The following is a 15,864-nucleotide window of genomic DNA, read 5'->3' as shown; positions in this document are numbered from 1 at the left end:
AGTTAACTTATCTCAAGGTGATTTCTTACTTTAAACCAAGGAACAACTACTGGAAACCATTTCATTGCTTTACTACATTACAGAGAAAGTGGCACTTCGTATTCTAAAGCTATAACAGTAAAAGGTTACAAAAACAATATGTCTTACCTTTGTGACCTATTGGCTTTGTCAATGGTGGTTTGCCACGCTGCACAGCATCTGCGTGGCTGTGCAGTGTGGAAAAGGTTAAAGCAATACTAAAAAAATCTTTAGACGTAGCTGCCTGCGTCATTTTGTAGGTTTCTCCTCGACGCAGATACACGCCTACAAAATAGTTTTTTTCCCTTTCTAGTTACCAATCAGAGTTGGATCCGCAACTAAAAAGAAAATTAAAGGTGTAAAACATTTTCTTTTTAACTGAGCAGGCAAAGTGGAGTGGACATAACACGGGGAAGGGTGAGAGGAACACTGAAGACAAGAGGGGAACTAAAGTACCACAGGGAAAGGCTGGGGGGATGCATAATCAATGAGAGTGAGGACAGTAAAAAAAAGCAACATAGGGGTAGAGGGAAAACAACACGGACAGCACGGGTTGGGGAAGCAATGGGGAGAACCATTTGGACCACCGCAAGAGGAGGGGCATGGGAAGAAGCAGCCCTACAACTGAGGTCAACAGGGAGTGGCAGGAGAGAGACGTACACGAGGGAGATGGCTCAAAACCACATTCACTCTAATGGAAAAGCAACTAGTGAAACAGTGATGCCAGCCAAACAAAGATTGTAACGAGGCAATGCTCCATAGGCGTGACGAACACAACATTGACAAGCTGGGACAAAACTTAAAAAGCTGGTAAATGCGAATGACACGGTAAGGCAATCAGTGCTAAGTATGGGGGAGAGGTGGGTGGGTGCTACAAGAGACATCTATGATCTTGATAAGCCACAATATGCTCACAACAGACAGCGCATGCGCTGGTTACTGGGCTCGACCTAAAGAGACCCTGAAAGCATAAACAATCTTACAGTCACAAAAACAAATGCCATGATTCTCCTCTCTTGTGATAGAGGTCACAAGGTTTAGAAGCCATTACGGGCCAATCAAAACATTCTTCCTTTCTAGCCAAACGATTCTTTTCATTGCCTCCACTGAAAAAAACAATTACCGATTAAAGGACTTCATTTTCTTCACAGATCCATGCCATACACACCATTCTCTTAGTTGAACCCTTCAAATTAAATTACTTTACAAAGAATAAAAAAACACCCAGAAGAATGTAATTAACTTTTTTTTTTATGCGGCGAAACCAAATACAAGCAAGAAAACCCTGATTGACAATTATCCAACAACTACTGTGCGATGGACTGTGTAACAGGAAAAGATCTGCTTGACTGATCTTTTTCGAGTGCGACGTTCAGTTATGAAATCTTTTCAAGCTATACATATTTTTTTAGACGGGGGGTGGCATTTAACTGTGTCATTTGTTTTAGGACCAGCAAAGTCTTCACTTACCGGTGTGCAGTACTCCACCATTGGATAGTGCATTTTGTGACCCTTCGCCACTCGTCCAGAGAAGAAGCAGCTTTGGCAGATGTCGTAGTTAAAGTGCTTTAAACTTCTGTATCTATGGCGAAAATGAAACAGATAAGAAATTAAAGGCAACTTCATAAAAACGCAAGTATTGGCAGTCTAATGTGTTTTATTTGGGGGGGGGGTGTTACTTTTTAAATGTTTATTTATAAAAACATTCCGAATTAATTTCCATTCTGTAACTGTACACAAGGGCAGCTATCATGGAACAGTTTTGTAATAAAGCTTTACAAAAAATATTCAAAGATGGCTGGCTGTTCATTTAATCGCTTACACATACATTGGTGGGCAACTTTCAGTGGTTTAACAAAAACAATTCTAAGATGGCCACCCATATGAGCACATGCAGCCACCTTCAAATGGCTTTAATGATAAAGTTTTTGTCTGAATGAAAAACAAAATGACACTTTGCCCACATGTTCCTGGCACTGAAGGAGACTATTTTCTGTGTGTGTGACAACATAGGGCTGGTCAGAATCAGCCGCGGCCCGTGGAGGGAGTCCCGGTGGGGCAGAAAGGCGGGGCGGGGGAAGGGCAGGGTGGGGGGGGGGCTAAAAACCGGAATATGGATAATTGGAGGTAAGTAAACAATTTAATAAATAAAACGAATTTCGTAGCGCCCTGCATCGTAAAATGCGATGCAGGGCGCGCTACGAAATTCGTTTTATTAATTAAATTGCTTACTTACCTCCAATTATCCATATTCCTGTTTTTAGCACCCCTCCCCCGCCTTGCCTTTCTGCCCCACCAGAACTCCCTCCACGGGCCGTGGCTGGTCAGAATGACGATACACTTGAGAGAGCGCAAATTTGAATAAAAATTATGTATAGGCCATATTTACAAGCACATTGTATAACGTAGGAATGAAGTGTATATCGTAATGTGAAGTTGAAACTTATAGTATATGGTTAACCGATATAATCCAAAGTAATATAGGAAATGTAACTGTATTCACTTTAGGACATGTATTAGACTTAGAAGGCCCGTATACGTAGTGGGCTGATGTAGAAATGGTGTAGAAATGCTTACGAAATGTAGAACGTGCAAAGTAGAATTCATGTACGTGTGTAACTTTAATGGAGAAACGGCGAGAAATGTAACGTGGAGAAGTGCGCAGAAAGTATACATACGACGATGTAACGAATAAGCATATAACCTCGTACTCTATGTATTATATATATATTCTATGTACAATGTATTTACAGATAATCAAGACTTTGCTAAGTACGAATATATATATGTTAAAGGTTATACTGTATAGAAGATTTTTGTAAGAATGTTAGAAAGGTTTAGGTCATTTGTGATTTTAACCTGATTGACCAAGGGTTCGCAGGAGCACAGTCCAATGTGTGTAATTTAGTGGACTCACAGGAGTTGTGAATAGCTTGATGTGGACGTGAGAGCCAAGAAGTCTAGCACTTGTTAGATTTAAGGTGACAACGCTGGACGAGGTTTATGGCCTGAACGTGATAAGAAGCGCTAAGAATTTGAGACTTGTTTTTGAATGACCATTCACAGGACCTAGAAGGGTCAAAGAAATGCAGTTGTAAGTTAAAGTCTTGTTTAAGTTCATATGACTTTTGATCTGAAAGTGTCAGTTGAAGTTGCCAACAAGAAGATGAAGATGACATCTAAAGAAGAAAGGTCAACTTAACGGACGGCGAAAGAGATGAAGCAATGGAAGAAGCCAAAAGCTGACATCATCGGGGAAAGTCCGTGGTGGGCGTCAAGGGGCGTTCCACCCACACTGTGATTGTGTATTTTAGGGACAGCACCCCGGGGATAAGATAGCGAAGGCGAGGGCGAACAGCTCAGAGCAGAAGTCATCATAGAGAGCAAGAGCGTAGATGACTTGAGCAGATGCGCTGAGAGAGATCAGAGCGCAAGAGAGCAGTAGGCCGAGGACCCTTAGAGAGCGGATGGGTAGGCAGAGAGGGTACTGCTTCTAAAACTTAAAGTTACCTTTAGAGGCTAAGAGAGTTTGAACTTCTTTGGGAGTCAAACTGCTGACACCTTTTTTAGGTTAGGAACTTGCGAAGTAGGGATGTCACTTAGTATAGAGTAGGGACAGATTTAACTTGATACTTTTCTCTTTCTGTAGATGACGCCAAGGAACCACTTCACATCGATGCTTTAAATTGTTGATTCTGGAATTGATATTGTATTCTTTTGTATACTTTGAGGTTTATCCTGCGAGGATTGTATTTGCATTCAAATTTGACTTTTATATAAACTTTCAAACTTTATCAGTTGTAAGTGGTTCTTCAGAGTGGCGTCAGTTTATGGGGTTTGTCTAACCTATGCGGGGGTTGTCTTTTACTCAATGACAGATACCAACGGTCCAAAATTGACGAATGAGATAAGTAATTAAATTGATCATAAATTGATATCAAAATCTCATTCCGCGCACACTCAAACAGAATTTAAGCAAGTGGCTCAAGTTGGTTGACCAATTGCCCCATGCTATATACTTTGGTAGGCAGAGACAAAATGTAAATGTCACTGCAACAGACCAATGGATAAAGAGTGCTAGCTGAAAACCTTTGAAAGTATGTATGTATTTTTGAGAATTGTTTTGGAGAAACAAAAGGTCTTATTCACAGGCAGTTGTATAACTAAACCATATTTTTGACCTACAGAAGGCAACTTTATTGCAACCAACCTTCTCTTTGGAACCATTGCATAACGTGATAGTATGGACGCAGTACAATTTTTAGATTCAGGGTTTCATTTATCAAGACAGAACATTTGCATTCCGTGTATTTGTAAAAAGCAAACCACAGCCAAATATTACTTTTTTTGATAAAGGTAATATAATGGTACATAATCTCCTACCCCGGCGATGTCAATGTGTCAAACAGTACCACACAGAAAGGAGGATTTTTTTATCACTGACTTTTTAGCTAAGAGGGACATTCAACAAATAGCGACTTTTATTGTGCTCCCAATTAGAGAAAGGAGAAGGTGAGAATGGAACCTGACAAGAAGACATTATTTGGTCTCTCCAAGAGGTACTTCCCTGCTTTAATCCTCTTTCAATTAGCAATAAAAAGGGTACATTTCATAAGAATTTCTGCTTACTAGCAGGCGTCAGCATAAATAAGTTGGTTTGCAGTAAAAACATTGTGGTGGGGGAGAAGAATGAAAAAAAGTTGTTTAAAAAATGTTGTCTACTGCAAATATAATGAAAAAAATATCATGCAAAGGAATGTTTATTTGGAGCTGGGAGAAAGCGGACGTCCACCTGCTAAGTAGAGAAGAACTTTTACAGCGAGGTGTGGAAAGGGATGGTTGATTAGAAAGCAGGTAATGGTAGTGTTACTATCTTAGCTTCTGAGGCTTTTCAATGCTGAGCCCTTTCTAGATGTTTGAGGTACTTCGCACTTAGGCCTTCATAACGTTTTTGACTGAAAAATGTATTGAGGCAAAATGTGCATGCATTTTTTGTAAATCTCTGGGAGTCCACAGGAGGGAACCAAGAAAACACTTACAATATAGAAAAAGTTTGCTTTTTTGTTGGAAATGGTGGGAAAAGTTCTGTGCAAGAAAGCATAAGCAATTTTTCCTAAAAGGGGCATCAAGAAAAGATTTGCTATCCTAAGATCACCATGTTATCAGATTTCAGAAACAATCGGAGTTGTAAAACAAAACCATCTTTTACCACAGGTTTTGCATGTTTCTAACTAGTAGTCCAATTTTCCTTTTTTTGTGGTTTCAAACTTACTTGCAGTTTGTGGTGAAAACTAGGTGTGAAAACCATAGGTGAAAGCTATAAATTTCTAAAAAGTATACAACATTGGCAATTCAGCAAGATGGTAAAGTGGGGAAAAATAGCAATTGGTTATAGCCAATTTACAGAAATAACATACCATTACATCTGTCAGATGCTTCTAGTCACAGGGTTATATAGGTTTTGTTGGTTGTCCACAAACAATAGATTCCCAGAGTGAACAACTGTGCTACAGCTTGTAATAATTTGTCATATGGTAAAATCTAATGAATTAAAAATGGCTATAAAGAAAATCTATGTATTTTTCAAATATGCAGAATATACTGTGTTTGGTAATAAAGGATTCTTGCATACCTCTGCATTTGTGATTCAGAGGGCAATTTTCAAAATGTTATCTTTCTTTGACATTGGCTTACATTTGGAAGCAAAAAAGGAGAGAAATTCAGATGATGATATCAAATGTTAGTATATAAAGACAGGGCAACCCAATAATCCCCAAGGAACTGGGTAAATATGCAATATAGAAAAGGTACCTTGAGGAATTATTTCCACTGTTAATTAATATTTTTCACATGCCATCAATATGTGCATTCAATCAAATAAACATCGGAACCATGGTATCAATCATTTTTCAGCTTTATATCATATGTTATATACGAAACAGTGAATAATTTGCAACAAATAGAAAAAGGCAACACAAACCACACTATTACAATCAATATCCTTCCGATAGTGTGTTATACTGTTGGTACTGTATGTATTATATACATATATACATATCGTGCTCCTGAAGCCTCAGTCAGCTCATGCAACAGTCTATAAACATGAATGTTATGGTTCTTATTTGTAACCAAACAGTATACAGGCGTCGACGTTTCGGTCTTTACACTGCGATTTCCACCAAGACCATCCTCAGGACTGTATGTTGCTCAAAATATCTACAAAATATACAATATGTACAATATATTAGACCCCGTTCCTAATGTCCAATATAATTGATTGTCTGCTAACACTAACCGTCACCACACCCAGTGTGACTACACATAAAATACATTACTCACTATGCTTCAAGTAGAGAAACCTCAATCTTCATAGACCAATAGGGAAGTCTTAACCATAGACCATCCACTTTCATGTGTTCCTGTACAAACAAGTATATATGAACACTTATATATATACACTGAGCATATGCCTTCATATTACTACAACAACCGTCCAACCTTAACTCCTCTCCATATAAGACACTAGTTCAGCTTACCTCCTCAAAGAGATAGAAACATTTCAGACTTGCTCGGTTAATTTTCGTATTTCTACCGTGTTCGATTGGTGTGGTTTCAATCTAAAGTGCAGAAACGGAAGATAACTTCCATAAGTCCATGCAAATACCTAGTAAGACTATCATTATCCCAGTAACCCGCCATTGGCACTTACTTCCACACTAAGTATCGAGCGGGATTCCAATTTACTCCGTCTCACTTCGAAAGCCAGCTCACAATGGTAACGGAGGAGACTACATCAAAGTCGCGGACTCCGCGCATGCTCAGAAAGGGGACGTCGCTTTAGTCTATGAGGCGGCCATTTCTAAATGGTTTTCATACCTGCTCTATCCAACAAACCATATTGTAATACCAACAATCCTAAGTATAAAAAGTGTAACCGACTATTATCAGCCCGATGTATTTGTGAAAATATTTAAAATATATACAGTTCAAATGCACCTAACGTCTCAGTGAAACCAACTATAGATTCAGAAGTCGGCCTTACAATCGGGACCAGTCTAAGACAACCACCATCCACAATGTAAATTACAGTCTACTGATGACATAAGGAACATAATCATAGGGTTGCCAAATTGTGCCATTCAACATGTTGGTTAAGACCCAGAACCATCGTCCTGCACATCCATATCCATCTGTTTTCTTTAATGGTTAGCAGACGATCTACATTGGTCCTTCTTTTTGACCCCTTAATCACTTCTAGCACAAACCATTTCATGTCCTGTGGACCATGCGACTTTTCAATATAGTGTTCTACCATGGGTGCTGTCAACACTTTACATCTAATCCTAGATTGGTGCTGGGTTATTCTTTTTTTCACCTCTTGGGTTGTCTTCCCAATGTAAGCTAAGTTACATGGACATAGTATACAGTAGATGACGTTCTTAGTCAAGCAGTTCGAATGATGTCTCATAGTAAATTCTTTACCGTTAAGTGTACATGATTTGGTAACCGCAGTTGTATCACAGGCTACACATTGTCCACATGGATAATGGCCCACTCGAGGTGTCAAACCCCATTGACTGTGTATGGTATTTATCCTTGGTTCTCTGTATGTTTTTTTTTTTCACAACCAAGTTTATTGAGCAAAAGAATAACAAGCATGAGGCACCTTCCCACACCAAGGTCACCACATCAAGATCAATGCATGGATCACATACACAAGAAATACTTAAGCAAGTATCAATGAAGCTCAGCTTTAATATCCCAACTACCCATCCCAACCCCAACTACACCCCCACCCGTACCCACTATCCCCCCCCCCCTTCCACACATGTTCAGAGGCAATACAGAGATGGTTCATATAAGAGAAGCAGGCATAAAGCAACCTGGGATGTGCCTTTAGGGCCAGAGACAGTGCTGCGATCAAATGTCCTCCTCCGGTTCCGCCGGGGGTTCCAAGGATAGGCCACGGTAGTCAGCCCACCGCTTCCAGATCTTGAAGTGCTTGCGTGGGCAGCCCCGCGCCTCAAAAATCGGTTTCTCAAGACCCATAAAATAGTCCAGTCCCGCCTTCCATGCCGACAGGGGGGGGGCCCTCACAGATTTCCAGGCCCGAGCCAAGTCGCGCTTAGCCACCACCAGGCCCAGAAGCAATAGGTGACGTTTATAGATGTTGCCCCCAACCCCGTCCATGACGTGCAGCAGGCCCAGCCGGTGGGTACGGGGAAGATCCCAGCCCAGGACCTCAGCCAGGCAATTCCATACACCCCTCCAGAAGCCAGCCAGGCGACCACATGACCATACTGTGTGCAACAAGGTGCCAGGCACTTCACCACATCGCAGGCACTCCGATGACTCAATCAAACCAGCCCTCCACAGTCGTTCACGTGTGTAATAGGCACGATGTAAATACTTGAATTGTATGAGACGGAGCCGAACCGCGATAGCGGTGCCACGAGGAGACTCCAGGGCCTCTCTCCAGTCGTCCTCGTCCAGGGTGCCCACGTCCACCTCCCAGGCTTCCCGGAGGGAGCTGAGAGTAGACGAGCAGTGAATAACCAGAGTCTGGTAGATCCTGGAAACCTTCTTGTCTCCCAGGTCGCCCATAAAGACTTTCGCCTCAAGTGGGCTAAACTCCGGAAGGGAGTCAAGGCCGGCAATGCTTGGGGCGAGGGCATGTCGCAGCTGTAAGTAACGGAAAAACTGGGACTGAGGCATTTGGAATTCCACTCGGAGGTCTGCAAAGGACTTGAGGGTTGCGCCGGACACGACGTGGCCCAGTTGAGTAATCCCAATAGTCTCCCAACCCTCGAACCCAGCCAGAGTCGCCAGCTCTGGAAGCAGACCGTTGTGCCACAGCGGCGTTTCCGCCGTCAACTTGCCCCACCATCCCATGCGGCGCAAGGACTGCCGCCACACTGCAAAGACCACCCTTGTCACCGATGGCAACCCACGGCGTATACGCGCCGAGTATAGAACGGTGTGGAGCGTATGGTCACCCATAAGATGCCTTTCCAGGGCATATGCCGGATCACTCCTATCCCCATACCACCAATCGTTAAGAACAAGCAGATGCGATGCTTGGTAGTAGGAGAGGAGATCAGACGTGGCCAAGCCACCACAGTAGGTGGATAGAAAACATGTCTTTAGGGCCACTCTGGCTGCTCCGCCCTCCCACAGGAAGCGGCCCAGCACAGAGTTCACCTGGCGAAACCACTCCATGCCTATAGGGTGCGGGAAATGTTGGAGTTGGTACAGCAGTCTCGGTAGCGCCACCATCTTAAAGATGGCCGACCTCCCAAAGATCGTGAGCGGCATCCTGGACCATGTTTTAACATCCGTCTGGACCCGTTCCCACACCGGTAGGACACTACGCGTCCAAGCCACGGCCCGCGAAGTCGAGAGGAAAACACCCAAGTATTTCAGGCCGTCCGTCGCCACTCGTAGATCAGCAGCCCAATCTTCGGCCACCACTCCGCCATGCAAAACCCACAGGGTCGACTTAGATAGGTTAAGGGTAAGCCCGGAGACTTCGCCAAACCCCCGCATGATCTCCAGGATTCGGGGGCCAGAGCGCCGCAGATCCGTAAGGAACAGGAGGACATCGTCCGCATAGAGTGCAATTCTATCTGTAAGAGTATCGTTCCAGACAAAGCCACGCAGCTGGGCATCTAGCCGCACCCGCGCCGCGAGGGGCTCCATGGCCAGGGCAAATAGGTATGGGGACAATGGGCAACCCTGGCGCGTACCGCGGCCGATTGGGAAGCGTCCTGAGACCGCGCCTGCCACCCGGACCGACGCCGTGACATTGGTATACAGGAGGCGGATATAGGACAGAAAGACCGGCCCGAGGTTTAGGCGGGCCAATAAGGTGAAGAGATACGCCCAGCTCACCGAGTCAAAGGCCCGGTCCATGTCCGCAAGGAGAAGAGCGGCCTGTTCATCCCTAGCTCTCATGGCGTCGATCGCTGCCTGCGCCCGCCGGATATTGTGTCGGGTGGCCCGGTGCGGCATGAACCCGGCCTGGTCGGGGTGGACCAGGTCGGCTATGAGGGGCAGAAGGCGGTTCGCTAGGGCTTTCGCCAAGATCTTGGCCTCGATGTTGAGGAGGGAGATAGGCCTGTACGAATCATGACGGTCAGGCGCCCTACCAGGCTTCAAAAAGACCACAATCTCAGCATGACGCCAGTCAGGTGGCAGCTCGCCCCTAGACCGCGCTGCCTCTAGCGCATTGCGAAAGTGGGGTCCCAGCTGGACGTGGAATTTTTTATAAAATTCGGCAGGGTAGCCACTAGGGCCGGGCGCCTTCCCAGTGTTCAGTTGGCCAAGGGCCTCCCCTAGCTCCTCGGACGTAAGTGGGACCTCTAGGGCCGTCCTGGTCTCCTCCGGGACTGCCTGCGGGAGTAAAGCATCCAAGTACGGGGCAATCCCGCTCTCCCTCAGTGGACCGCGAGGGGCATATTGTGCCTCGTAGTAGCGGGCAAAGCTGGCCGCCAATTGGTCCGGGTCGGTTATGACTGAGCCATCCCCCGCCGTGAGACCAGGTAGCTCCAGGGGCTGGAAGGTCGCCTGGCAAAGTCTATGCAACATGGTGCAGGACTTATCGCCCCACTGATATACCCTACTGCGCGTGGCGAGCCACGCCTGCCGGGCCTCCTCATGTAGGACCGAGGAGTAAGTCTGCTGGGCCTGCAGGAGCTGGCGCACCACGCCCTCCTCGCCTCCAAGTCGACCACGCTGCTCCAACTCCTCCACGCGGGCCGCGGCAGCCACAATGGCCTCTCGGTGCTTCCGCCGAGCGGCCGCACACCAAGTTATGTCGATGCCCCGGATCGTGGGCTTCAGCGCCTCCCACACCACAACAGCATCGGCTCCCCCCACCAAGTTCTCGCGCCAGAAGTGGTCGATTGCCTCCCGTAGGTGCGCCACGTAGTCCGGCCGCTGCAACTGCCAGGCGGACATACGCCAGCGAAAAGGTTGCCGTTTAACGGGGAGGGTCAGAGTGGCCAGGACAGGGGAATGATCCGAAAGGCCCCTGGGGAGTATCGAGGCGTCCCTAACACCGCTCAGGCAGGCCCCGGGTACAAACAAGTAATCGAGCCTCGAGAATGACCCATGCACCGCCGATACATACGTGAAGGCCTGTACTGCGGGATGAAAGTGCCGCCACACATCGACCCAGCCCATACTGCGCGCCGTTGCACTCAACCGGGAGGGGGCAGCCGCGGGGGGGGGGGGGGTTTGGTACCACACACGCTCGCCGCTGGCGGTCCAGGCCCACATCCATGACTTCATTCCAATCACCCCCCACCACAGTCAGGACCTCGGGGATTTCGTCCCACAGCGCAAACAGCCGTTCAGACAGTGCCCACTGCAGGGGGGGAGGGGCATAGACACTACCAAAAACCACCGGCTCAGAACCCAGCAGGCCTTTAACAAAAACAAATCTGCCCTGGGGGTCAATCCATTGCTTCTCGTGGACATAGGCCACCCTACGATGAATCAGTATGGCCACCCCCCTCGAGCCCCTCGTAAAGCCAGCATGATAGACCTGGTGGTAGCCGAACCTCTGGAGGCTAAGGGCTTTGGATCCCAGCATGTGCGTTTCCTGAAGTAAAAGAACATCCACCATCTCCCTTTTCCCCCACCGCAGCACAGCCCCCCGCTTAATCTTATCCAGGACACCCCGCACATTCCACGTCACCACCCGCAGGGTCTTCGAAGGAGTCACAGTCGCAGCACTAGCCATTATCGACACACAGTTCAAGATCTGGCCCACCCTCCCACCCAGGTGCTACCCGCAAAACGACAAAAAGCACAGCCCCCGACACGTGTGGACCCACCCCCCCAGCCCGCAAACACAACTCCCCCGTTCCAGCCCAAAGCCCCCCCAACAACAAGTGCAACACCAAAACACCCCCCCATACCCCACCCCCCCACCCCTATACCTCAGAAAACAGTGAAGTACCTGTCGCGGCATGGAGAGACCCGAGCCCAAAACAGAGGACTCAGGGCCCGCCATACCAATGGATCCCCAAAACCCCACCAAGACGCACACTCACCACCCCCCCTACAACACTCACATCCGTGAGGGTCTGAGGCCCGTATAAGGTACCCTCCGAGCCACACAGTGTCCCCATGTCTATAGCTGAAGTCTCCACATGGGAGCCGGCTGGTACATCAAGGACAAAATAAGACAGTCTCACCAGCCAAGGCAGAGCGAGTCCATATGCAGCAGACAGAATGTATGGAGGCCCAACAGTGTTCAGCTGCCCGCATCGGAGTGTTCAGAGTCCCTGGTGCCACCCGATTGCGACGCACAGGCGGAAGCCGATCTTTTCTTGGAGCGAGACCTCCGATGTCGGCCCTTCTTGGGCTGGCGTTGTGTCCGCTCCGGCGACGAACCTGGAGACCTGCCCGGGTCCAGTCCCGGTTGGGCGTGGGGACAAAGTCGCACTGCCTCATCCGTCCAGCGAAACACCTCCTCTGGCGAGTCAAAGAAGTGGGTGCGAGACTGGTATATGACCCGCAGGCGAGCTGGATACAGGAGCGAGTACTGGAGCTTGAGGCCCCGGAGCTTGGCCTTAGCGTCCATGAAGGAGTGCCGCTGTTGTTGCACCATTTTTGTGTAGTCCGGGAAAATCATAATGGTATGATTCTCAAAGGCGAGGGAGCCCTTGTTCCTCGCCTCCCGCAGGATAACATCACGGTCATGATAGTTCAGCAGGCGGGCTATGACCGGCCGCGGGCGCTCACCCTCCGGCGGCCGCTGGGTCAGGGCCCTGTGGGCCCTCTCGATCACGAAACACCTAGATAACGCCCCTTCAGGGAGCCAGCTCTCCAGCCACCCGGTCAGGAACCTCTCCATGCTGTCCTTCTCGCACCGCTCCGGAAAACCAATGAAGCGGAGGTTGTTGCGCCGCGCGCGCCCTTCTGCATCCTCCACGCGGGCCGCCAGTGTCTTCTGGACGCTTTCCACCTCCGCAAGGCGCTTCTTTAGGCCACTAATGTCCGCCTCAGTCTCCGTGACACGGGTTTCGACTCCAGCAATCCGCTCCACTGCATTGCGAAGGTCCTGGCGTAGGAGCGTGACATCCGCCCCGACTGCGCCTATCTTGGCATCGAGCATGTCCCGAGACTGGGTTATGGCCGCTAGGATAGCTGCGTTGTCTGGCCCGGGGCCGCCGCTGCCACCGGTCGCCCCAGCGCCACCACTCGGCCCTGTGAATTTGTCTATGGGCCCATGCTTGGGCGGGCCACCTCCTCTGTCCCTGGTCATGGCAAGCGCCGGGCAGAGCCAACACCACTCTCGGGCACTGTCGCAAGAACTGGACCGGGGCGGCCCAGATGAGGCCCCGGGGAGGGACGCTGCGATCGGATGTCGCGAAAATCGAGGCCCCGGCGTCACCCCAGCCGGACAGGCCGCACCCACACTCGTCCTCACGGGCAGCCGCCCAGGATATATCAGGAAGAATCAGCGGGTCCGCGGTCCACGGGTCGCCGTACCCAGCGGGCCCAGCCAGGGGAGGTGGATCAGGGGGGCCAGCCGACCACCAGTCCAGCCCCGGTCGCCCCGGGGCACAAGAAGTCCCGCCACCAGACTGTCGCAGGGCCCAGCCACGCCGCCACCACTCGCCGGTCGTGCAGGGGAAGAGCCGATGGGTAGGAGTCGCTGGTTCCGCCTCAAACTCCAGGCGATCGCGGGCGGAGAGATAAGCCCAGGACGGCGTAGCGGATGCCACCCGCACCCGCCAGGTCACAGCTGCCACCAGGCGTCGCGAAACTCGAGGACCCCGGTTCCGGCCGGCCACCAGGCCGCACTCTGCCGCCGACTCCCCTCGATCACAGGAAGGGAGGAATCACAGGATCTACACACCAACGCAGACTGGAGACTTCACCGGATCGAGTACAGGCACTGGGCACCAACAGTGGGCTCGGGGGCCAGGATAAATGATCGGATTTAGTCCGGGCCGGCGGGAGCTCTACAAGGCTGCGACCGCCATCTTCGCCCGCCAAGCCACGCCCCGGTTCTCTGTATGTTTTAACCAGGAAGTCACGTAGATTCCTAGCCCTCTTGAATGCAAAGTATGGACATTTCAGCTGTAATTCACTTTTCTGTATAAGGTGCCAGTTTCTTGTTACAATCTTTTTGATTTCATTAGATTCAGTTCCAAAGGTGGTAATACAGGCTATGTTATTGTCTAGTACCTCTTTTTGTTTGCTTTGATCCAAAAGTGATGTCCGGTCATAATACCATGCTCGTTTGAGAGCTCTTTTTACCAATCTGTTTGGATATTGTCTGGCCACCAGTTTTTTTTGTAAAATCTTAGCCTCCCTGAAATAATCCTCCCTTTTGGTACAGTTACGTTTAATTCTTAAGAACTGGCCAAAAGGGAGGTTATCCCGTAGGTTCCTGGGATGGTGGCTGGAATATTTTAAAAGAGTGTTACGTGACGTGGGTTTCGTATACAAATTTACCACCAAGTTACCATTATCATGTAGGATGTTCAAGTCTAAAAAATTGACACTTTGCTTACTATATTCCATAGTGAATTTTAGGTTGTCATTTTGTTCATTTAACCATCTGTGAAATGTTAATAGATGATCCTCACTTCCTTCCCAAACTAGACAGACATCATCTATATACCTAAGGTATTTAGTAATGTGTGTTCCAAATGGGTTGTTATTATGAATGTTTTTATTCTCAAAATCTGCCACATACAGATTAGCTATATCGGGAGCGAAAATCGCTCCCATCGCCACCCCTTTTCTTTGACCATAAAAGTCATCATTGAATAGAAAATAGTTGCACTCGAGAGCTATTTTAGCACATTGGATGACAAAGTCCACTGGTACTTGCATAGGGTGGGTCTGTGTATTTAGGATTTTTTCAAGTATATCCACTGCTTCTCTCTGTGGGATATTGGAGTATAAACTCTCAATATCCATTGTAACAAGAATGTTGATCGTAGGGTCAAAGGAAATGCCTTCCAAAGCATTTATTACACTTATACTGTCTTTAGTGTATGATTGGGTGAGTGGTACGATTTTCGCTCCCGATATAGCTAATCTGTATGTGGCAGATTTTGAGAATAAAAACATTCATAATAACAACCCATTTGGAACACACATTACTAAATACCTTAGGTATATAGATGATGTCTGTCTAGTTTGGGAAGGAAGTGAGGATCATCTATTAACATTTCACAGATGGTTAAATGAACAAAATGACAACCTAAAATTCACTATGGAATATAGTAAGCAAAGTGTCAATTTTTTAGACTTGAACATCCTACATGATAATGGTAACTTGGTGGTAAATTTGTATACGAAACCCACGTCACGTAACACTCTTTTAAAATATTCCAGCCACCATCCCAGGAACCTACGGGATAACCTCCCTTTTGGCCAGTTCTTAAGAATTAAACGTAACTGTACCAAAAGGGAGGATTATTTCAGGGAGGCTAAGATTTTACAAAAAAAACTGGTGGCCAGACAATATCCAAACAGATTGGTAAAAAGAGCTCTCAAACGAGCATGGTATTATGACCGGACATCACTTTTGGATCAAAGCAAACAAAAAGAGGTACTAGACAATAACATAGCCTGTATTACCACCTTTGGAACTGAATCTAATGAAATCAAAAAGATTGTAACAAGAAACTGGCACCTTATACAGAAAAGTGAATTACAGCTGAAATGTCCATACTTTGCATTCAAGAGGGCTAGGAATCTACGTGACTTCCTGGTTAAAACATACAGAGAACCAAGGATAAATACCATACACAGTCAATGGGGTTTGACACCTCGAGTGGGCCATTATCCATGTGGACAATGTGTAGCCTGTGA

At 47.5% G+C, this 15,864-nt stretch overlaps 1 protein-coding gene across 3 annotated transcripts in view; it reads right to left on the bottom strand.

The window, feature by feature from the left end:
* The window catches only part of DMD (dystrophin), a 4,652,165-nt gene that overhangs the window by 216,591 nt on the left and 4,419,710 nt on the right, over positions 1–15,864 (bottom strand). For all 3 annotated transcript variants that reach the window (XM_086934537.1, XM_086934536.1, XM_086934538.1), the window contains one exon: positions 1,489–1,600. In XM_086934537.1, the coding sequence (XP_086790663.1) occupies positions 1,489–1,600 (112 nt within the window). The remainder of the gene's footprint in view (positions 1–1,488; positions 1,601–15,864) is intronic.

Source organism: Lissotriton vulgaris, chromosome 8 (assembly GCF_964263255.1).
Source record: "Lissotriton vulgaris chromosome 8, aLisVul1.2, whole genome shotgun sequence".
Taxonomy (NCBI): domain Eukaryota; kingdom Metazoa; phylum Chordata; class Amphibia; order Caudata; family Salamandridae; genus Lissotriton; species Lissotriton vulgaris.
This window is presented reverse-complemented; position numbering and strand designations above follow the sequence as displayed.